Here is a 24,144-nt window from a genome sequence, read left to right on the forward strand (position 1 = left end):
TTCGTCAAAGTGACCATCTTTTTGGATCAGTTGTATTTTTTTAAAAAAGTCTGATTTTACATGCTCTGCAGTTTTACACAGGGCAGCAAATGCTACGGCAGCACAGTTCCCCTGTGGAGAGAAGTACAAGTGTGGGAACAGCTTGCACAGTGTCCCATGAGTGGAGCTACGAAGCTTGTATTGAACTTAGCGCTTGTTCTTCCTGTTACTAAGTGGAATAGGAACACTACAAAGAGACAGGAAAGCTACTCAGAGAAAGTGTGCATTATGATAAATGTGTTAAAGACAAGGAAAATAATTCCTTCTTCAGCAGGGAAATTGTCCAAATGTCTCCCTCTCTGGCTTTCCAATTTTCCTCTGCTACTAAAGCCTAATGAGGTATAACTTTTAAGGAACTGCCAGATCCTATCAAGATCAGTTCAGTTCCGAGACTCTCAGCATGAGAAGCTTAAGCCTACATCCTCGGCAATTAACCTCGCTCACCTTCACACCACTCACAATTTTTAAAATGCTTGGCTTCCTCTGTGGGCTACTCACCAAGGTACAACTCTTCCCAGATTTACTTACTTATTTATTTAACAAACCCTCTTCAGCAGCACTTTTGCAGCCCGTGGTATGGACAGCAACCTAGCACCTGTGGGGCAATGAACAAATACAGTGGTACCTCGGGTTAAGAACTTAATTCGTTCTGGAGGTCCGTTCTTAACCTGAAACAGTTCTTAATCTGAGATAACACTTTAGTTAATGGGGCCTCCCACTGCTGCCATGCCACCGCACGATTTCTGTTCTCATCCTGAGGTAAAGTTCTTAACCTGAGGTACTATTTCTGGGTTAGCGGAGTCTGTAACCTGAAGCGTCTATAACCTGAAGCGTCTGTAACCTGAGGTACCACTGTAGTACTCTCTCTTCTTCAGTGTTTACTTATTTAATAGATTTGTATCCTGCCTTTCACAATATCTCTCAAAGCCACCTGCAGGGAAAATAAGACAAAACATACAATATACAACATCCAAAGTGCCCATTGAAACACCAGAAAATAGCAAACAGCGGGGCGAAGGCTTCCTGATATAAAACTGTTTTAAACTGGCATCTGAAACTCAGCCTGATTTCTTACAAGATGCTGCCTGCCTGGTTTCTATTTGGAGGGAGTTCCATAGGACTGGATGCAGCACAGTGAAAGCACGACACATCATTTGCATGAGTCTTGCTTCTGGGCCGTGGAGGACCACTAATGAGGCTCCTCTCACCCCTGATGATCTCAGTACACTGGCCAAAATAAGTTGCTAACTAGGAGAACCTCCCAGAAAAGTTTTTGGGGGGGAGATGACGGCCAATGGTTTCATAGTGCCAAAATGAAAACAAACGAACACCCCATTCAGGTTTTCTTTTTCTTATTGGGCAATTTCTTGTTTTCCATCTCTAAATCAAAGAGTTCTGGAGAAGGGAGCCCTTCAGTCTCATCTGGCAGCCTGGAGGAGGATTTTCCACCTCATTAGTAAAAGGGCAAAAAGCTGAATTCCCCCCAGGGGGAAGGATTAAAAAGCATATATTCATATTCAGCTACACTTTCATTATTTTAGTGCCTGGCTAATTGTGATTTGGTTTGATTGCATTAAAAGCAAGCAAGGATGCATTTTATAGGAACACTTGATGGGAGGGGGATAGGTTTTTTTTTCTCAGTTTAAGCAATCCTATAAAATTACCTTGTTGCATGGCCAGTAGGTCTTTCTTACCTGGCCTAAATTTTCAGTTCAAGGAAATGGGTGCAGGAAAGGATGATGCACAAATTAGAAGTTGTGTCTTTTTGTCCCTATTTATGTAAATAATTTCTACCCTGCCTTCCCTACACTGAAGTGTACAAAACCATACTGCAGATACATCACAAATGCCTGACATGGTTTTGGGCATGTAAAATGAATCTGGTTTTGGAACATAGCTCTTGTCAACTTCATTCTGACAGACAAAATCTACTCTACCTGTTCCTAGTTAATTTTGAATAGGTTGAATTTCTGTGGTTCTCAAACTGTACATGGCTAGTCAGGCTATACTTTTAGGAAATTATTGCTGGGTGGGAAGTGTATAGGTATTAATTTTGAAAAATAGAAAAATAGGGCTGCGAAATTGCACAGGCTATTTCCTCCTTTCTCTTGCATTGAAACAGCTTCTTTTCAATCTTTCTTGGCGAGTAGAAACTCAATCTAGGACAGCTTGACAGTGTAACTTGTGAAGGCACTTATACAAACAGCAATCAGAGTCATTGTTTCGTACAGACAATGACAGGAAATGATCACACCTTCCACTTTTGTGCTTTTTTTCTCTCACTCTGCCATCTTGGGGCAAGCTCAGCGGTTAACTATAGGAGCAGATAGAATTATTCTTTTCAGCCAGCAAGGCTCCTTGATTGGCTAAATCATCTTTTTTCTTGCAAATACCCATTGAGGATGCCCCCTACAAGGGAGATTCAGATTTTTCATTTTCTCTCTGTACGTCTAGAAGAAGAGAGCTTTGTGAATCCCAATGAAATCAGTCTGGATACTAGCCAATGTGGTGCAGTGATTATAGGGGCAACCCACCCGATTTAGCTGCTTGAAGTGAAACAGGAAAGTGCCACCTCCCATGGCTGCTGCTGCTGCCTCCCCCGCCCCTAACCAAAGCCAGGGTTGCACAACTTACCAGGTTGCATGGCTGCAGTGAGAAGCTTCTGGCAGTGGAACAGTGGGTGAACTTGGGCGAGTCACTGCCACTCAAACTTATCTACCATACAGGATTGTTGTGGGGATGAAGTGAGGAGGGGGGAGAACCTTGAGCCCATGGGAAGGGGGATATCATGCACATCTCCACACCAAGACAAAAGTGAACCAGGAAGATCTTGGGCATCACGTGGCAGGACAGAGTCTCAAACAAAGATGGCCTTTCCCAAGCTGACATTTCCAGCATGTTTGCCCTCCTGTCTCAGTGATGTCTAGGCTTTGGTCATATCCACAGAATGGAAGATAGCAGGATCCCCATGGATGTGCTCTACGGGGAGCTGGCTTCAGGACCATTGGCAGAACAACTCTGTGTTGCAAAGAGTCTGCAGGTGGGATGTGGATAGACAGGTAATTCATTACGGTCAAAGACCAGCTCGCATAACACACTAAAAACAGTGTTCACAAAGATAAAATATACAATCAGAGCAGATTGCAGCAATAGCTCGTGAGTTAAAATTGAGATATATACATACACCCGTACAACTGAGATTTGGGCTACCATAAAAATTGACCCTGAGGTGCCCCAAAGGGCGACTTCAGCATTTCCCTAGTAAGTTATTTTATTCTAGAGGATGATCTGTGCCTACAAACCTGGGCGCAGAAACTGGCTACCAGCCACGTTGTCTTGTGATCTTTGCCTAAGAGGAGAGAATTAAGTTTAGACTTATCTGAAAGATCGGCAAGCCTCTTCAGCAAAGGATCAATGGTGTCTCTACGACTCTCAACATAAAAAGGAGATCTAAAAAATATATGTTCGGGGTGTCCTATTCCCCCTAATGGGCAGGCGCAAAGTTTCTGTGCGTATGGAACTCTTCTATAGGAGCCTTCCAGAACTGGTGAGGGCAAGGCCAAGCTTCTAGCAAGAGTGAAAGCCCTTCTTGCGTTTCTGGATGTGAGGAAATAGAGATATGTTGCTGGAGCGGCTACGTATCTCCCTAAATGGGATGTGAAGACTGGCAACATTAACCCCACTGTATGGGAATCCCTTGCAAGTGACTGCTGTGTCTGGAGACTATCATTCAGGTCATGTATCCACAGCAGGAACCAGAGGAGAGGAGGGAGGAGCACAGGGAGAAGAAACACCATGGTGCATCTGTAAAAGTGAAACCGGATGCCTTCATCTTCCCCAGCTGCAACAAAACGTGTCTCTCCCATATCAGTCTTTGCAGCCACAGCAGGCATCTCCAATGGTTTGGCTTTACCCCCGATGACACACTCTTCCATTGTCTCTTGAGATAAATGGATACTAACAACAACATTTGAAAGAAATAGTGTTAGACACATTCCTGTGGTGGGTGGAGGCTAGGGACGAAAGTGGGCTTGCCCAGAGGCAAAACAGTTCAGGGCTCAACACTTAAGACTGACATTCCCCACTGGTGTACTAAATCATTGGAGGAGGGGCAGGGAGAATAGTAAACTCAATGAAATCCTAGGTACAGAATGATGATCATGTTGTAAACAGACACATCTATCGCTCCCTGGTTGAAGAAGAAAGTTTTTGCCTGGCACCTAAAGGTGTATAATGAAGACACCAGGTGAACCTTCCTGGAGAGATCATTCCACAAATGGGCAGCCACTGCAGAAAAGGCCTGTTCTCGTGTCGTCACCCTCTGGATCTCTCATGGAGGAGGCACACAAAGAAGGGCCTCAGAGGATAATCTCACAGTCCAGGTAGCTTCATATGGGGAGAGGTGGTCCTTGTGGTTTTGCGGTCCTGAGTTGTTTACAGCTTTAGATGTCAAAAACAGCACTTTGAATTGGGTCCAGAAACTAATTGACAGCCAGTGTAGAACTCTGCTGTGCTCCCTGGTGGGCACTATGATCTGTATGCAAGATCACTGGTATGTTCAGCTGTTTCAGATTATCTTCTTCTAATGAATTTTAACTCCATGCTTAGCTTTATAAAAAACCCAAAACCGGGCTTGAAAGAGAAATCCCTGAGCAGCAAATAAATAATCCAAGATTTAGCTGTTAAGTTTGATCCGGCTCTGCCTGCTAATGTTGCTCCACATAGGGCATTGTGTGATGGCTACACAGGTAAATTTTATATGCCAGTTAGCTCAAATTGCATTTCATGTCACATCACATGAGGAAGTAGCAAAAACTGACAGAAATGTGGAAGCACTGAAGACTAGGAGGGTGGGAAGTGTTGTATTCTCCTAAGACCAAACTCCCTTGTCAAAGACAAAGGCTGAAATCAAAGAAAACACTTCCTTCCCAAAGCACCATGAACTCTAAATCTAGTTACGGTTTCACTTTGAGATAGAAATGAGTTAGCAGCACTCTGCAAGCAACTTGGCAGGAACATGTCAAATTCCTGGAAAAACAGACTCTGGGCAAAACAGGCTCCCTTAATTCTTTTTCTTTTATATTTTGAAAATGGAAAGTAATCTTGATACAGGGAGCTTTTGTTAAGAAGCAGGATTATGAGGGCTTATTTGTTTGCTACGTGGAACAAGGAAATCAAGATTGCAGCTGATGTATTTACATTGGCAGCTGTTTACAAAATTGTATTGCTGGCTTTATCAAATGCATCAGGGTTCAAGGCGGGTACTGAGCCCCGTGATAATGACTTTGGTTTACAAGGCCTTAGTACTTAGAACAGAAAGCCAAAGTTTTGCCATCACTAAGTCCCTGATTGAAGGCTAGGATACAGGACTAAAGTCCAGGCCCTGCAACTCTGAAGGTCCCCAAAGAATGACAGAGAAGAAGCAGTTGCAGCAGGAAGCAGCACCATGCAAGTAAGTGAAGCCCTCCACAGGCAGCTAAGACTGTGGCAGAACACATTTCCTCAGGATGCAAGTGTCATTGAGCTCAGCCAAGCACATTCCACATTTTGAGCTACGGAGCCAATGAGGGCACCAGAGCAATTTAAGGGTGTGTCAACCCCACTTTCCAGCATTCTCACTGAGCCTGTGCCCCTAATCTTGTGGAACACCCTCCCACCAGATGTCAAGGAGATGAGTAACTATATAATTACATAACCTTTAGAAGACACCTGAAGGCAGCTCTATACAGGGAATCTTTTTTTTAAAATGTGTATTGATTTATTATATTTTTATATATGTTGGAAGCCACCCAGAGTGACTGGGGCAACCCAGTCATGTGAGTGGGGTACAAATATGATGGTGATGCAACCATGCTTCAATCCTGGGGCAGGACATAGAGAAGCAGCAAAAAAAAAAAGGGGGGGTAATTCAGTTCTAGGCTGTATCAACAGAAGTATAGTATCCAGGTCAAGAGAAGTAAGAGAAGTAATAGTGCTTCTCTAGTCTGCCTTGGACAGATCCCACATGGAGTACTGTGTCCAGTTGTGAGCACCACAGTCTAAGGATACTGACAAGCTGGAGTTTGTGAAGAAGAGAAGGGCGGCTAAGATGATAATGGCCTTATGAGGAATGGTTACGAGTGTTGAGTAAACAAGACTTAGAGGAGAAGACAAGACTTAGAGGTGACATGATAACCTTCGTCCAATATCTGAAGGGCTGTCACGGTGCAGCTGCCACACAAGCAGTAGAATGTAATTCCATGGGTGAGCACCGACCAACATATTTGCAACTGCATTCTGGGCCAACTTGACGCTTCGGAAGAATCTGTAAAGGAAGTTCCCTGTAAAGCACATTGCAGGAATCCAACCTGAATGTAGCTAAGGTGTGTGTCATAGCAACCTTTTATCTCTGACATTCTTCCTCATAGGAAGAATGCTTTTATTTGTGATAGACGATCTCATGCTTGGGAAAGCAGGCAGCTCTTCTTCTTCTTTTTTTGGTACAATGCAGTCATAGGATTTATGCCTCGATCAAGGTCATTAATGTCAGGAGAGATTTACTTCTTTTTGCCAAAGGTGAGCCCAGCTGAACTGTCACCAGTCTACTTTTTGAAGAGCAGCAGGCAGAGACAACTTAGTTGACCTGCCTCAAATAGGGACTAGTGATACCACCAAATTAGACATTAATGAGCCCGCAACAACAAAAATTCTAAGCTTGTAGTACTGATATATATTCAAAGGAGACCTCTTTCATTCCATCTCTTTCTCAAATTTTAACTTGAGATTATTTCGAGTGTGTGTGCTGATTTTGTGCCCATAAAGTGCGCATTCATCTGCTATGCACACTGGCAGCCACAGTTGGCACATGCTCAGATTGCTTTAACCCCTTACACTCAATTAAACTGTGTTTGATTGCTGAGATTTACTCAAGCTTTTTGCCAAATTGGAAAGGCAATTTGCAATACTACACCTTTGCTCCAAGTAATCAAATTTTGCAGAGAATTTCTAAAGTTTGAAAAGGTAGGTATGCCTCCCCCGCAAGGGTGTGCAGCATGTAAATGGGAAGTTTAAAGCAATTCACAAGTCCAGCAGTTTATAAAAAAATGAAGAGCATGGATTCACCATCTTTCTTTACTGTAAGCCCTGCAATTCCCAAATGGCAGTGTGAGTTGTATCCAATTAAGAACTTTGAAAAGTAGTCAACTTCAGGGGCAGATCTTCTATGAAACTAATGAAGCTTCAGGGCCTCTCATCCCAGAGCGGCCCCAGACTTGACTTTAGTCCACGATGCTTAAGAATTTTGGGTTTAGTAGATCCAATCCGAGTTGCATTGATTTGAGTCAAATTGATTCATTTTTTTTAATATATATTTCAACAATCCCAAAGTTTGAGAGTCAGTAGCCACAGACATTGTAACCGTGTGGTGATCTGTCGTGGAACAACCCCACTGAAGAAGATAACAGTGGTTACCCAGACTTTGTTGCTGGTTGTGAAGGGGCCCCCATAACAGTTCAAGCTTCAGGGCCCCCAGAATGTAAGTCCACCACTAGTCAACCTATATGTGCTGCTCTCTGATCATTCTGATGGCTGTTGTTATTAAGTTTACCACTGTTATAATTTATTTATTTACTGCCTTCTAACTAGCCAAGGCAATATACACTAAAGATAATTTTGAAAAAAACAGATAAAAACACAAAACCAGCAAATACATTTAAAACCATACTAAGTAGACACTGGTGGTTCATAAAACCCCATTTATCCAGTTGGAAAAACCTGTTGGAGTAAAACTGTAGGCCTCTTATACCCTTAAACTGGGTTAATTTTCATTTAAGATGAATGCATGGCAGCTGTAAGAAGTGTGTTCTGCTGCCACCACATGTTGACTGAGAGCAGGGAGAAGAAAATGTCCTACGAGGGGAGGTTGTATGTCCCTGAGAGGGAGACTTGCATTGGTATCTTCTGGGACCTCAACCATGAACTCAGCCCTCTCTCCCTCCACTGCCCATCAGGTTTGCCAAAAAGTTTATAATACTAGTTAATTAAACAGGAATTGTGAAGTGTGTATTAAATGATTCCTCTATTTTGAAATGTGTATTTTATATTGAAAGCTACTCTAGATGTTGAAATGTATATTGATGCATTTTATTGTTTTAAATTTCCTTGATGGGTTTAAAAATTCACATAAATAAATAGCAACCCTTTATTTCAATTTATTGTAGAGTAATTGCAGAGTATCAATGAACAATATGGATGACCCATGTTTCATAGTGTCTTGGAACGCAACAGACTAGAGATGGTAGCTCAGCCATTATCTTTCATTTTATAAATTTTGATCTAGTGACCCTAATTACCCCAACACTGGACTACTTAACACAGCTATAATGGGCAAATAATTGTTATTCACAAAAACAGCAATAATCAAGGCTTCAAAAAGAGAAATGCCATAAAAATCCATCAGTCATTTAATTAGCAAAAGGGGGAAAACAGTCAGGGGAAACAGTCCGCTGCCTTTATTTTAATCTTGTGGGGTTCATCAGTGCTATCCACATAATGAAGGATTATGCTTGAAAAGCATTTATCATTCAATATTCACATTTGTCTCCAAGAAAGTGAGTCAGTGGTGGTTTCTAGAATAATAGAATAATAGAATCATAGAGTTGGAAGAGACCACAAGGGCCATTGAGTCCAACCCCCTGCCAAGCAGGAAACACCATCAGAGCACTCCTGACATATGGTTGTCAAGCCTCTGCTTAAAGACCTCCAAAGTAGGAGACTCCACCACACTCCTTGGCAGCAAATTCCACTGTCGAACAGCTCTTACTGTCAGGAAGTTCTTCCTAATGTTTAGGTGGAATCTTCTTTCTTGTAGTTTGGATCCATTGCTCCGTGTCCGCTTCTCTGGAGCAGCAGAAAACAACCTTTCTCCCTCCTCTATGTGACATCCTTTTATATATTTGAACATGGCTATCATATCACCCCTTAACCTCCTCTTCTCCAGGCTAAACATGCCCAGCTCCCTTAGCCGTTCCTCATAAGGCATCGTTTCCAGGCCTTTGACCATTTTGGTTGCCCTCCTCTGGATACGTTCCAGTTTGTCAGCGTCCTTCTTGAATTGTGGTGCCCAGAACTGGACACAGTACTCCAGGTGAGGTCTGACCAGAGCAGAATACAGGTGGCACTATTACTTCCCTTGATCTAGATGCTATACTCCTATTGATGCAGCCCAGAATTGCATTGGCTTTTTTAGCTGCCGAGTCACACTGTTGGCTCATGTCAAGTTTGTGGTCAACCTAGATGGCCTTTTGTTGTGGAATCAGCATTCCTTGTACATCCAAGTTTATCACAGCATCCATGCACCATTGTTGACTTGCCAGATCATAAAAAAACAAATTCAGACTCGACCTTCATGTGGAAAATGTAATAAGTTGGGGGGGAATTGCCAATAACCTGTTTCTGATATCTGAACAACAATGCTAAGTCCAGTCTAGAAGGACCCAATACTTAATGCTAGGTGAGATGTAAACCGTACAAACTGCCAATGGAATGAATGAGTGTGCTGCTGTTTCTTGTTTGTTTGTTTGTTTTTGTTTCTTAACCTTAAATGCTTTAGCAATTGAGCTCACATCTGTAGCAGTCACCCGATAATCCCTAGTTTATTCTCTCAACTGGTCTGCTCCAGCTATGTGTACAAGGCTGTGACAAGCCTCAACATATAAATAGCTCTGTTTCCAGGGTTTTGGCTCCCAGAAGAAGTAAAGAATTGGTTTCTTTGTTTTGTTTTCTTTAAGCCAAGAAGAGATGCATTCCCCAGAGGGCCAGAGTTCAGATGCTGGCAAGGTCACAAATGCAGTGATTTCTTAAGTCTCCCCTTTCCCTGCTCCTCACTTGTCAGTGTCACAAGACCATTTGGATTTTGTGGCATGAATAAACATTTGCAGCTTCTAGACTCAATATAGCATTGGAATTAGGACAGAAGGGTTAGCCAGGCTGTGTCCTGTGATGGGAAGTACACAGAATTAATTGCAACCTATATGGGGGAGGGCAATGTGATGAGGCTTATATTGGAGTTACCATAATAATTTGCATGCATTATAGTGGTGATTAGGTGTAACCTGCACCAGAAATACCTAATTTCAATGTAAACAAATAACCACTTAGAACAAAGCATATTGTTTAAGCAAATCTTCACATACATACTCTGGGGAAAACATAATTATTCTGCATCTAAGATTATTCACTATATTTTCCCCTCTCCTCCCCACTTTGTTTGTCTCCCCCCTCCGCCTTTGGCAAAAACTGGAGCTCTAATTTAGCCTGGCCTGGAGCTGTCCAAGGTACCATTGGAGCCCAGCCTGACTTCTGTAGAGCTAAGGCCATTGCTCAAAATTGAACAGTGGTTCTCTTGCTGGTGGTAGTCTGTGGAAAACCCTCTAAATGGGATGTTTTGTGGTGGGGTGCAAACACTGGTGGAGGAAGAGGAGTGCGGGGGGAGCGCACCGCCCCTGGCAGCGCAATCCCAGCAGGGTGCCATCGTGGCTGCCAGCCCACCTGTGCTGGGCTCCCTGCCCTTACAGGTGGCATGCCCCGCCCCCAATATGCACGCCCTGCCCCTGTGGGTGGTGTGCCAGCCCCACCCCCACCTGCTCTCCGCCCCCCCCAGTGTCAGAGCATGAAGCTCCGCCATTGGGTGCAAGTGGCTTTAGATTTGCAGGATCCAAAAGCCCATGGAAACCATGAAAAACTTGCTCCTAAGGCTACTTAGCTGTGCCTGCTTGAAGATGACCTGGCCAGTCCCTGCCTTCAGGTATGACGGTGAATTTGCTGCTTCATTCAGCTGCTCCCTGGATGGGTTTTGTATTGCTCTATTAGTTCTTCTCTTTCATCATACTTGCAGTCAGGCTGATAAAAGGGTAGGTTTTCTATCACTGCAAGCAACAAGGTAGCTACTGCATTGGTGGATGTTTGGAGCATGTTCATTCATTGCTAAAATTGACGTAAACTTTTTAAAATGGGCACTGTGCAATTCATTGTGTCTCCCAACATGTTATGTCCTGAGGGCAGGGCATATATCATGGAAGTGTGACCTTTACAAATGCAAGTCTGACGGTTAGAAAAACAAACACCTTCAATCATTTGGGAGGAGGGGAAAAACTCATAGAAATTCTTGTTTGAAAAAACCAATAATCAAAATTCAAATTATTGGGGGCCCACAGGATGATTTACTGGGATCAAATCACACAATATTTGCCAACTATGGGGCAGGGTATAGTGCACCATGTATGATACATGGCAACTACAGAAATAGAGGGAGTGTTGCACTCTTGCCTAGGTAATGCACTGACACCAGTGAGAAGTTCCCAAGCAGCTATTTAAGAAATAGCTGGGGGAAAATGATCCAGTTTAGGACTGTCTCAAAAAGCAATCTGCCCCCAACCCCCTGCCAAGTATACACAGATTAGACTCAGAATTGGTGAGCATACTTCACTTCAGGAGATGAGGATCAAGTCAGTTCATATTGGACTCCTCAATGATCAAATTCTCTGCCTCCCCTCATTTGGCAACCACTGGAATTGGATGTTAGAGAGGACTCGAGAACCTAAGCATCTGTTTTTTAATACCTTCATTTCTCTTGCAAAAATCTTGTTGCAGGGGATTAATTTTGTCATGGGAAGTAAAATCCCATATGTATTTTTATTAGCACTGTTGCTTGCAGGACAAGGAATGAGAGTTTATTTTACACTTCAGTTTGTAAAATTCCACGGCACTTTTTCCGAGCCATGTCCAATAGGCCTTGACAAAGCAGGGAATGCAAAGCCAAGCACTTTTAGGTGCCATTGAATTCAATGGGAGATGGTTAAGCCTTTGCATAACACCTTCGTTGATATCAACAGGATGTAAAGCTGCTCACCTTTAGCTGGAATAAATATAAGAAGCCACTTTACACTGAGTCAGAACATCGGCCCATCTAGCTCAGCATTGTCTAAACTGAACAGCAGCTACTCTCCAGGATTCAGGCAGGGAACATACCCAGAAATGCCAGTAACTGAGCCTGGGACCTTCTGCATGCGAAGCAGGAGCTCTGCCTCTAAGCTTCCCCTGGGCCACTTGGTGTATTTGTTGCCAGCAGAAATCTCTACATAACAAAAGGTTTGGCATTGATCAATCAGTAGCACATTTCCCGATTAAATCCATTTGCTTTAGATAATAGAATCAGCCACACTTTGCAACCTTTCCCCATTCTCATGCCACCCAGGTGCATTATTTAACATTTCATACTTCCATATTCAAAGGATTTTGTTTAGCTGTTTGTTTGGCATGCAATATGTTCCTCCTAATATAAAATAGTGGTTTCCCCCCCCCCCCGCCGCCCCAAGACTTTCTTATAACCTGTGAATTTGATTTTTGTGAAGCCCTTCATAAAAATTTGAAGATGTGTGTATATTAACATACATTGATTTATTCACAGTGTTATATTACATATAAGCGAGGACCCTGTAATATCAAGAAAGGTTAAGGGAGCAGTAGAGCGTGGTATATTTTATTGACAGTTCCACCGAAATTGAGCCACCTTTATATTGAATTTGGAACACAGAAAAGAAATTAGCTGGTAAATAAGTCATGAGGTTTACCTCTGAATATGTGTGTACATCTGCACAGTGGCCATTGATAAGTATAATGGAACTTGGACAGAATTTCAAAAGGTCTGCTTTAAGCTTGTAGCTCTCCAAAGGGGTGTTAGTAGCTGCAGCAACATATTTATTCATGAATATTTGCTTGGGTTTGTACTAAAGTGCCTGCTTTCTGAGGTGTATAGCAACTCTGAAAGCCAAGGACAGTGATCAGAAGAGGAGGAGGAAGAATCAAGGAGAATTGAATAAGTGGTCTCTGGCTTGCAGCCGATGCTTTCTCAAATATAGAAAAGCACTGAAATGCATAGCAAAGGTTTATTAAACATTTCACTGTTTTGTATTTGAGAAGCACTACCTGTAAACCAGAGGCCATTTAGCCCTAATGAAACGTAATGAAGTTAGGGTTCTTTCATATCTTCTTCTTCTTCTTCTTCTTCTTCTTCTTCTTCTTCTTCTTCTTCTTCTTCTTCGGCAATCACTCGTAGCTGAGTAAGATTGTCTTCCATAAACATGGTTTTAACAGTGTCTGTAAGTGTCTGTGGAGGCCAATTCTGGATCCACACGTCCTTCCACAGTGGAGACCTAGGTTTCCGGATGGGAGTTGATCACGGTGAAGGTTTTCCTCTTAGCACGTTTCTCCCTTTCGTCCCGAGTTCGAGCGTCTTTGAGTCCCATGACACCTTTGTTAAAGGCTATTCTCTAATTGGAGCGCTCGCAGGCTAGTGTTTTCCAGTTGTTTGTGTTTATGTTACATTACCGTCATCAAGACCCAGCATTGTGTGGCCAATGTCCTAAGTGAAACATTAGCTATGAAAAGTAGCTGCAAAGGTAGGAAGATACTCATCCCTTTGTTGCCAGCTCATTTGAGTTGGGGAGCTTCCTCAAGCTTGTTTAGAGAAGCTTAGGGATTGCTCATCTTCCTTAGTCCTAAAAGCTTTCCTATGCCATACCTGTGTCAGTAGCTCAGAGGCTGCCTAATTCCCCAGATACGTACAAACCAGCTGTTGTATGAGCTGTGGTTGCTACTGGAATGGGGGGAGGGGGAACAAATAAGACGCTTTGAGGGGTGATTGCAAAGGTGCAAGGATCTTGCTTTACACAGTCCCAGTCAGATGTGAGCTTTTTAGATAAACAATTTCAATCCATATATCAAAGCACTATGAAGTGGAACATTTGTAATCTAATTAAGATTGATAGCAAGATCGCATGTTACCAGACCAAACTGGTCTTGGATATCTATGAGACGAGTTAATATAGCAAAAAGCTTTGGGTCAATCTTGAGATTTATTGATAAATAGCATCATTTTCTGATGTTTCCCATTAACCTGCTAATATGTTGCAAATCACTACCAAAAAACAACAATAAAAAATGTCCTGTGACATTTACTATAGCATGTACAAACGGTGTAATTATGATCTGATGAGAAGAGCCGCCGGGTGCCAAGTTATTTAACTTAAGACAGTTGCATTCGTATCACATCTGCTGTATAGATTTTTCCAGGCATTCTAATTGAAAGTTAGATCTTTATGGGAATAGGAAAGGGAATTAGTAAAACATTACAAAATGACACAAGACCTCTGATATTCTCTTTCCTTCATTTCAGATTACATACAAGGCTGTTGGGTCCCTAGATCCCACTGCTGACCTGTCTAACCAAAGAGGGAAGGTCTTCAAACTAAGGAATGAAACTCATCATCTCTTTGTAGGGCTGTATCCAGGGACTACTTACTCATTCACCATCAAAGCCAGCACAGTGAAGGGCTTTGGGCCCCCCATCACCACAAGGATTGCAACTAAAATTTCAGGTACTATGCTGTGAAGAAAAGAGAGGTTTCAGTTTTCACAGGGGTACAGCCAGTGGGGTAGTCCTCTAGAAACTCAAAGCTCGGGTGTTGTATTCCACTGGGGATAATATTGGGAAAATTGGCTTTTAAGCCAATGTTGGTTATTCTCAGAGTAGACCCACTGAAATAATTGACATTACTCACTTAGGTCCATTAATTTCAGTGGGTCTACTCTGAGCGCAAGTTGGATACAACACTCAGTTTTTTCATATCTGCTCTAGCAGTGAAACTAATGGTACAACAAACCATCTAGCACTGTCAAGGCTAACAAAGAACTAGTCTCAAAGGAAGCTCTTCAGCATTTGTGAAATGTGGTTTTTTCTCCCCCCAGTCAAGCACTGCTTCCTGGATCCATTTACCATAAGCCAGGGATTGCTCTTGAAAAGATGCAAAGCATACACTCTATCACTGAGCTTTGTGCAATCTCAGTTTTCACCTGCGGAAGCTCCTAGTGGTAAATGTCTTTGAGATTTATGACTAAATTATACTAGTAGATGAAAAATGTTTGCATTTTCACCCAGCGAGGTGGCATAGTAATACTACCTCCCTAAACATTGGATATTATGAATTATAAGTGATTGCCATATAGAACTCATTGTGCAAACCTTTTGCCCATCCCCAGCCACTTTCTGCTTAATACATTTTGTGATTGGGGCTCATGGGTGCTTTTCTTTTGGGGTATAAATAAGAGCATGAATATTTCTTCCTGGCTACTAAGAAGGCTTAATCCTGGTTATGGTCTGTGTAAAGGTCTGTTAATATCACTTCAAGCTGTGTTTAATATCATAGGTGGTTTGCTAAACATATGGGGAACGGAGCCTTGTGGGTTCCCATCCCATGGATCCCATACAGTAAGGGATGCAACTCTGAGGTGTGTTTAAAAGTCCAGCACGTTTTAATTATAGAACTACAAATTCCCTTAATTGTATCACTCTACTACTACAGTTTTACATTTATTGTACAAATATATATGTGGATAGAGGGGGAGAGATGGGTTTAAGAGATGGGTGAGTAGATCAGCCCCAAAGTTCTCCACAGATTGGCAGCCATAATCTGTCGGTGGGCAGACCACTCATTGGCATCTCTCAGAGTTTCCCTCCAAAGAACCCCAACATGGTGTTTTGATTCTCCCCAGTTCATCAAGCTGTTTGGGAATGTAGTACAGTGGTACCTCGGGTTACATACGCTTCAGGTTACAGACTCCGCTAACCCAGAAATAGTGCTTCAGGTTAAGAACTTTGCTTCAGGATGAGAACAGAAATCATTCTCTGGCAGCGCAGCAGCAGCAGGAGGCCCCATTAGCTAAAGTGGTGCTTCAGGTTAAGAACAGTTTCAGGTTAAGTACGGACCTCCGGAACGAATTAAGTACTTAACCCGAGGTACCACTGTAGAGGAATTTACATAATGGCATCATACTGGAGCCATTTGTTGGATAAAAGGCTCTGGCAAGAGATCAGCTGTAAGTCAAGATCTGAAACTGCAGGGAGAGCAGAATAATAAATAATTTTCTTCTGCATCCCTTAAAAGCATTATATAGGAAGCTGAGCAGAATTCAAGCAACAAATTGCTTGGTTCCGAACCCCTTTCATTCACAGATGGGACCAACATCCAAAAGAGGATCCCGCTGGGGAAGGGGGAGAAGGCAATTTCAGTCTAACCCTGCAGAACTCAATGCCGCTTTAGAGAGTCCCTCAGCCATCTAGAACAGATTTGTTCTAGGGACTTAGTGGGAAGGGAGACTTGGCAGATGTAGATATGAGTGTTCTGTGAGTAGCAGTCTGTTTGGGGGAGACTTCTCACAGTGGGAGTCAGCGGTGGAGCGAGCCAATCGGGTGCCTGGGGTGGCGTGTGTGCCAGCTGCCCATGGGGCGGGGCAAGCCAGGGCAGGATGCTCTGTGGGGCCTCTGAGGAGTCTGCCTGCCTCCTCTCACCCAGCCACCCTACAGCTGAGGGGGAGGCAGCAGACAGACCATTTGACACAGCACGGAGTCTGCGGGCACCCAGGAGAGGCACGTGGCTTGGACGTGCTGCAGGCCCCGTGGTGAGTGCTGCCTGGCATTTTGTCACCTCCCTTAGTGGTGACTCCCAGGACGGACCGCCCCTGCCGCATCCTCCTTCCTTCACCCCTGGTAGGGGCAAACTTGGGATCCCAGTCATTTTCCCTTGGAACTTTAAATATATCCAAAGCTATACTAAGGTGTCCTAAAGTACTAAGGTTGAAATCAAGAGTGGCTAAGAATGTCCAGCTCTTCCTAATTGCTTTAAAATAGCAATCAAGTGCCCAGGTCATTGCCAACCAAGAATTTAAATTGCAGTGTTGATTCTCAAATGTCAATGTACCGTGACTAGCTTCAAATCTCATGACATGACAGAGATCAGATTTAACCCATGGATCTCCCCTCTACTGCACAGCACCATCAATGCCTGAATATGATGCAGACTCTCCTCTGAATGAAACAGAGACAACCATCACAGTCTTGCTGAAACCTGCACAATCTCGTGGGGCACCTGTCAGGTAATATGCTCTTCTCTTCTATTCTCAGCTCTCTCTTCTCCCTTCTTTTACAAACATACCACAAGACATGCTTTTTTTATATTAAAACATGGCTTATTTTAGTTCCACATTTTAGTTTTCAGTGTGGCTAACAAGAATTGCAACGATTTTTTTTTTAAAAAAATAGAAACAACAACAAAAAACCACTAATAAAAAAGCAAAGAAGCAGGATAAAGCAGTGCAGCGGCGTAGCGTGGGTTGTCAGCACCCGGGGCAAGGCAAGTAATTTGCGCCCCCAAACCCCTCACCTGCCGTGGCTGCCAGCTTCTTCTTGCTGCTGCCTGGTCTGGTCTGGTGTGGTTCTCTCCCGCGCTCAGCGCTGTGCTGGGCGGCCACTGCACTGTCCCTCCCCCAGATAGTCCCTCGCTCTCTCTCCGCACCGCACGCCTGGCACCCACCCCCTCCACAGTGGGTGGCGACCCGGCGGATCGGATCGGATTCGCACAGCCAGCACTGCAGTGAGAGAGAGTGAGTGAGCCAGGTAGGGGCAGAGAGCTGAGAGTGCGAGCGCGCCCCCCCGATGTTGCACCCGGTGCAGACGCCCCCCCCCCTGCACCCCCACCCTACGCCACTGAAGCAGTGGCAAAAGAAAGCAAAGGTAGAAACATAATGAATAGTCCATGAAAAGCTTGGAAGAATAATGTAGGAAATGTTCTTCAGGAGAGGTTAGGCAAGCTAAGGGCAGTTCTGTTTCTTCTGGACTTCCTGGACATTGTGTTTCAGAAGATGGAAAATTCTGTTTTGGAGGCATTTGTTTAGCTCTGAGTAAAAATTTGTGCCCAGTTTGTGGACAAAAAATTGACTCCCCACCACCACCAAAAGTGTATGTGGGAGGAACCACTTACTATAAATATATGTGGAACCCTATTTTACAAACTGAGAGTTTGAAGAATGTGTCCTGTCTAAAATGTTCTGAGCTAGGCAAATCTTCATTCTGAACCACATAATCATCAAGAAGGTTCAGAGAGGACACTAATCTGCACTGGTGCTTTTGCTAACCATACTTAGCACCAAACCACAGTTTGTAATTATGGATAGTTACTTAGACATGTATGCCTAAGGACTTCAGTATTTCCAGTGGATATTTTGAACTTTCTGTGAACAGTAGATCCCCATACCATAGCCAATATTTGTATATGTTGTTTCCAACATATGTTGTCGAATTCCAGTTTCTGTCAGTTACAGCCATCATGGCCAATAGTTAGGGGTGGAGGGAGAAATACATAAAAATGTCTGCAGGGCACCAGGTTGGAGAATGCTGGAATATAAAAATATACTCCTTTTTTGTTGTTTAGGTATATAGAAGGGGAAACTTGTAGCTTTATTAAAAGTACGGTAATATTCTCTGGTATTCTAGATACAGTACTGTATAGCAAATGTAACTTTAGCTGACTTTGAGTGATTTTAGAAAGATATTGAAAAAGAGAAAATTCCAAAATAAAAAAATATATTTAACAATATTTTTTTTCATATTTCATTTTACCACCTGCTGTCATAAGCATTGCTATTTTCTTTCTTTTTTATTGAACAATCTTTACACTCTTCACTTTTTAAAAAAGTCTAATTTACCACACTTTTCCTATATTCAATAAATGTCTCTGTGGAAAAATGAGGCCATTATGAAAACCTTTCTGAGAACACACACACACACACACAGGGACACACACACAAATTATTATTTGACTTATTATTCTACAAATACAGAGGTAATTGAAATGTCACAAATATTATATACATTATTTCCAGAGTCTGATATTTCTATTACATTAATAATATTTTCCTCACATATAGGACACAGGTTCTTTTGAAAAGTTAACAAGGGTCATGGGAGACTTTTCTTTCCTCAACTCCTACAAAAGTTTGCATAGACCTGAAATACACCTCTAAGGAAGGGAATGCAGTAAATAGTTTTTGTTCTGTGGTGATGGTGGTGTAATCTATAATTTAGCAATTATAAAGTACCTAAAATTATCCAAACACAGTATGTATATTCATTTGGTAATTTCCAAGGTGGCTTCAAAGTAGTAAACAAATGTAAAAACAATTACAAACACACACAATTAAATACACAATAAAGCAAATTTTCAAAACATTGAAACAAACTACCACAATTAAAATGTACAATAAAACATGCTGTCAAAACAGCACAACAATAAAAACCAGTTACAATATTAGTTAGAAAAATTAAAACAGGGAATTCGAGACAGGGAATCAGGGAGATGCTTATTTAAACAGGTGTGTCTTCAAGATAATTTGACATAGAGGTGAAAAAACAGTATGAACCAGCAGAATGCCACCATCTCTAGCTAACAGGGCCAGTGGTCAGGGATGATGGGAACTGTAGTCCCAAACATCTGGAGGGCCAGAGTTTGTCTGTGCCTGCTTGTCTGCTTTGTCTAGTAGGTAAGTGTCAGGCAGACTTACAGAGAGTCCCTACTTGAAAGTCTATGACAGGGGCTAATAGCACAATAAGAAGTCATTTTTTGTATCAGACCTAGTCTTTCAACACCCTGACTTCCAATGAAAAACATATCCATTTGCTTCAGAACACCAAGTACATTTTTGAAAACTGACTTGGTGGTGTTTGATGCCTTCCCTGGTTTGGACACAAATGCACTTTAACAAGAATTTCACTGGCAGAAAACTCTAGCTTATAATTGCCATATAAACCCAGCTCACAAACTCCCATTCCACCATTCCACCATGCCACTATCTATTATATATGGTAGTAGCATCAAGTATCTTGTGCCTAAATGTTCTGAATGCATAATGAACAATCCAAGGAGTGTGAAACTCCTGTTAAGTAATATATTGGAGGCAAGTTCATTATCTCCAAGGTAATGTTAGTGTCAGATGTTGATCTTCTAGCTGCTGCTGTAGATCAGCTCAAGAAGTAAGCTAAGAATCATTGCATTGTTGAGATTTCTATGCAAAATGAAATTGATATTCACCACTGATGAGGCATGCAAGGAAGAGCTTAGTGCCGGAGCAGGTTCATCATAGAGCTCTCCATTAATTTTGAATGACTTCTTCATTCTCTGTTTGTCTTCTGGGGGGGGGGGGGATGTACATTTGCTCTATACAACCATTAAACAAATACAGGGGAAATATGTTTACAGAGAGCAGGTAGAGAATAAGCAACGTAAAGGTGCAGGTGGAAAAGGACAACGTGAATTTTCTCTTGTTCTGCATACATCTGTTGCCGTCGATCTGTCGCATACTGATATCACTCAAAAGTAGAATCCAGAGCACAGCTATGTGGTTATACTGAGATTGAACTCCCATAGTGGCAAGGGGCAGCTGGACACTGAAGGCCTGGCCTGACCAGACGACCCTCGAGCAAAATTAAGGTGCCCTAGGATGACCTGCAGGACGTGGGTGGCGCTGTGGGTTAAATCACAGAGCCTAGGACTTGCCGATAAGAAGGTCAGCGGTTCGAATCCCCATGACAGGGTGAGCTCCCATTGCTCGGTCCCTGCTCCTGCCAACCTAGCAGTTCGAAAGCACGTCAAAGTGCAAGTAAATAAATAGGTACCACTCCGGCGGGAAGGTAAACAGTGTTTCTGTGTGCTGCTCTGGTTCGCCAGAAGCGGCTTAGTCATGCTGGCCACATGACCCGGAAGCTGTACGCCGGCTCCCTTGGCCAGTACAGTGAGATGAGCACCGCAACCCCAGAGTCGGTCACGACTGGACCTAATGATCCGGGGTCCCTTTACCTTTACCTAGGATGACCTGCAACTCTTGAAAATTACACCCTGCTCATCATTAAGCCCTGGTGGTGTCTAGCTTATTTTGAGGAAATATAAGAAGGGCTGCCTCTAAGATTTTAACTGGGTGCCCAAATAATTTCACGTATCTGAAGGGCCTTTGGGTTTTGTGGGGGGCAGCAGTTCTGGCAGCCCCATTGCCAGCTGCCGCCACTGCAGGATAGCTGCAGCCTTTATGCGCTCTGCCACACCTGGCCTGGAGTTCTTGTCAGATCCCACATCTTTCCACAGTATCTTATAAGAGTTTGTCTACAGCAGGCACCCCCAACCTCAGCCCTCCAGATGTTTTGGGACTACAATTCCCACCATCCCTGACCACTGTTCCTGTTAGCTAGGGATGATGGGAGTTGTAGTCCCAAAACATCTGGAGGGTCAAGTTTGGGGATGGGGTTGATCCAGGGGGAGGGGTGGATCCCATGATCCAGAGCTGCCACATCATTGGGCCATGCAGCAGTGATTTGCTGTGTGCAAGCACTTTGATTCTCCCCCACCCCTAATTGTGTCATGTAGGCATATGGTGTGTTTCCTCTAAGCCTTGGATTCTACTCATGGTTTGGAGAGAAACAAACCAGGAACACAGCTATGACTCTGACTTGTTTCATCTCCCATGCAGCACAGTCAGCAGCACGAGAGAAGCAAAATGCTTGTGGGAATTAAACCATAGTTTGCTTATGAGCTATGATTTTATGTTATGTGCAACTGCGCCATTGGCTATTTTGTAGCCTGTTTACTAAATCTGAAGAAATTGCTTTTGAGGTTTTTACTATCTGCTTGGATTTTCACCATCCTGAAAAGTGTGGTCCCATAAATTTGTCTTCTGCGCTGCTCACCCCCGACTCCTGATCATTTATGAAAAAATTGCTGTGGGATCCCACAGCAGATTCTTTAGACCAGGTTGAGAGCCAAGTCTCTGATTAGACAGAGAGTTAACTCTGCACATCTTTTCGATGCTTATATCCAGGCCACCTGGTTCACAGTGTACCTAGATACATTTGCACCTCAATACAAAGAAAGGGGAGATGACTCAGCTCCACTTCTGCTGCTGTAGACTGAGGCATTTCAGGACTTAATTATACCACAGGTATATAAATTACGGAAACATGTTAATGTTCCCATGATTAAAATTATAGAGGGCCTAATTGAAAAAGCATAAACTGAATTGAAGAATTCCTAATTATAGTTTGCTTTGCAGTGTTAATTTTCCACCATAATGAATGCATAATTTCTTGGAACTAGAAAAGGGGGCTGCTGCATTAATGCGTGGGCTGCAGATGGAATGAGGGGATTATCATAAATGCACAGCAAAGATACAAAGGAAAGCACAGCGGCAATTATGGCATTTCAACCAAGAATTCTTCAATAGTTCCCCTAAAAGCAAAAGTAAGACTTCCAATAAAGCATGGGATGGGCTCCACATATACAATACCAAATCTAAATTTCAGGATTTTTATATTTGCCTGTCTATTCTGCACCCCAAACCATGTGGCCCCTTTGGTAGAAAAACTGAAGATAGATAGAATATTTCAGAAAAATCAATGAATGTTTATAGGAGAGGTTAAGAATGTATTCGCATATATAAATGGCAGAGTTATTATATTTGTCTTTCTACTTTCGGAAGCGCATGATTTAGGTGGGCACATTTAAAATATATAGAACAGAGCTTGGGGGGGGGAGTTTCAGTTAGTCTTTGTTTCATAAAAGGCTCTCTTGGTTTTGTTGCAACAGACTAAGTTGGCTACCCCTCTGAAGATCATTCCAATTTCATTTGTAAGCAGGGCCCTTGCTCCAGTATTGGGAGCTGGCCTGTACTAATGTGCAATCAGTTGGGGGGGGGTCTTATACAAAATGCATATGCTATACAAATGGGAGGGGCAGAAATTTAGTAGGATCATATGCTCCACTCTAAATCTTCTGATCTTCCTTACAGCTCTTAATGTTGATCCTACGCCCCTTGTATAGGTGGTCATCCCCTTGGTCTTTTGAAATTGTAGAGTCTCCATACTAACAATGCTTTATTCCATTGGTGTGAATTACCTTTTGCCACATGCCCTGCATATGTCTATTTTAGCTTTGCAGCTTTTTCCACTACATCTGTAACTACATATCTACTTTGTAACATACCACAGGTAATATGCACATATTGGACACCTTAGCCATCAAGTCTAAGGAAATCATTATAAAGCTTGAGTTTCCCCAAGGCTGTTCATGATTGTGTTATTCTCCTCTTTATTTCTAATAATATAGCTGTTGCTGCTGCTGCTGCTGTTAATTTATATCCCTCACCCTCATCCAAAGAAGTCCAGGGCAGCAATATTACTGTTACTATTGTGACAGAATAACATTCATTGAAATCAGGTTGTTTAGTCTGATACAGTGTTTGCTTTTTCTTCAAAATACCAGATATTTGACACCTCTACCTATGAGCTTTGCACATGCAGGATAAGTTCTGGAATTTCCGCAGTTGCTATAAGCCACAGTGGTTTCTTTCAGACAACTTGGCTAGCGCATCTCCAGTCTTTGCTGAGTATTTGTTCTGATTTGTTTGTGGGGAGATTACACAACAATATGCACTCAGCAATTACAATTCATCCTGATTTGCTTGGGTAACAGTTGTGCACCTTCCCATTAATTATTCTTTCATTCCAAACTTTTTTGCGCATTTCCCTGTCACTTTCCTAACTGCAAAAAGTCTATGTATGTGTATGTATGTTTAAGTAGATTGGTCACACCCAGGCAATAGAGCATTTTAATGGTGCAAACCTCAATTTCTGGTCCTGCAAAATACTGACAATCTGGACGCGGCCAGTGTTTTGTCAAAATATGTCATCTACAAAATGTTTTGGGAGATAATGTGAGCTTTGTCCCACATTCCTGGTAATGCAGGCTATGTGAACACAATTTAACATGCTGTATGGATGATAAACTCCAGTGTAACATTTTCATGCATATTGATCCATATGAATCATAACATAAAGCAGCCTCAGGGGTTTTAGTGTGTTGCATACATATCAGCTCTTGTCCTTGGATCTTTCCTTGTCACTCTGAAATAAAGCATTGGGTACCAAAAAAAAAAAAAAAAAAAAAAAAAGACTAGAAGATCCCAGCCAACAAAAATCTGCTTAATGCTCAATAACATGAGCACCTTTTGGTAGCTCTATTTTGCAAATCAAATGAATAACAGGTGGTTCACAAGGGGAAAGGCACCTCTAAATCCACTAGCATAGCTCCTCTCACAGCAGGTCGTAGCTGTAGACAGTCATTATCTTTAATCTGCCAGCAAGGAGTAACATCGAACTGGAATGATAGGGGCCATGGAGGCAGCAGCTATTAT

At 42.6% G+C, this 24,144-nt stretch overlaps 1 protein-coding gene across 17 annotated transcripts in view; it reads left to right on the plus strand.

The window, feature by feature from the left end:
* Positions 1-24,144, plus strand: part of PTPRT (protein tyrosine phosphatase receptor type T) — a 614,745-nt gene that overhangs the window by 461,733 nt on the left and 128,868 nt on the right. For all 17 annotated transcript variants that reach the window (XM_081195978.1, XM_081195992.1, XM_081195980.1 and 14 more), the window contains exons 10-11: positions 14,252-14,453; positions 16,905-17,007. In XM_081195978.1, coding sequence (XP_081052104.1) covers positions 14,252-14,453; positions 16,905-17,007 — 305 coding nt within the window. The remainder of the gene's footprint in view (positions 1-14,251; positions 14,454-16,904; positions 17,008-24,144) is intronic.

This window comes from Podarcis bocagei (genome assembly GCF_964188305.1).
Source record: "Podarcis bocagei genome assembly, chromosome: 5".
Taxonomy (NCBI): Eukaryota; Metazoa; Chordata; class Lepidosauria; order Squamata; family Lacertidae; genus Podarcis; species Podarcis bocagei.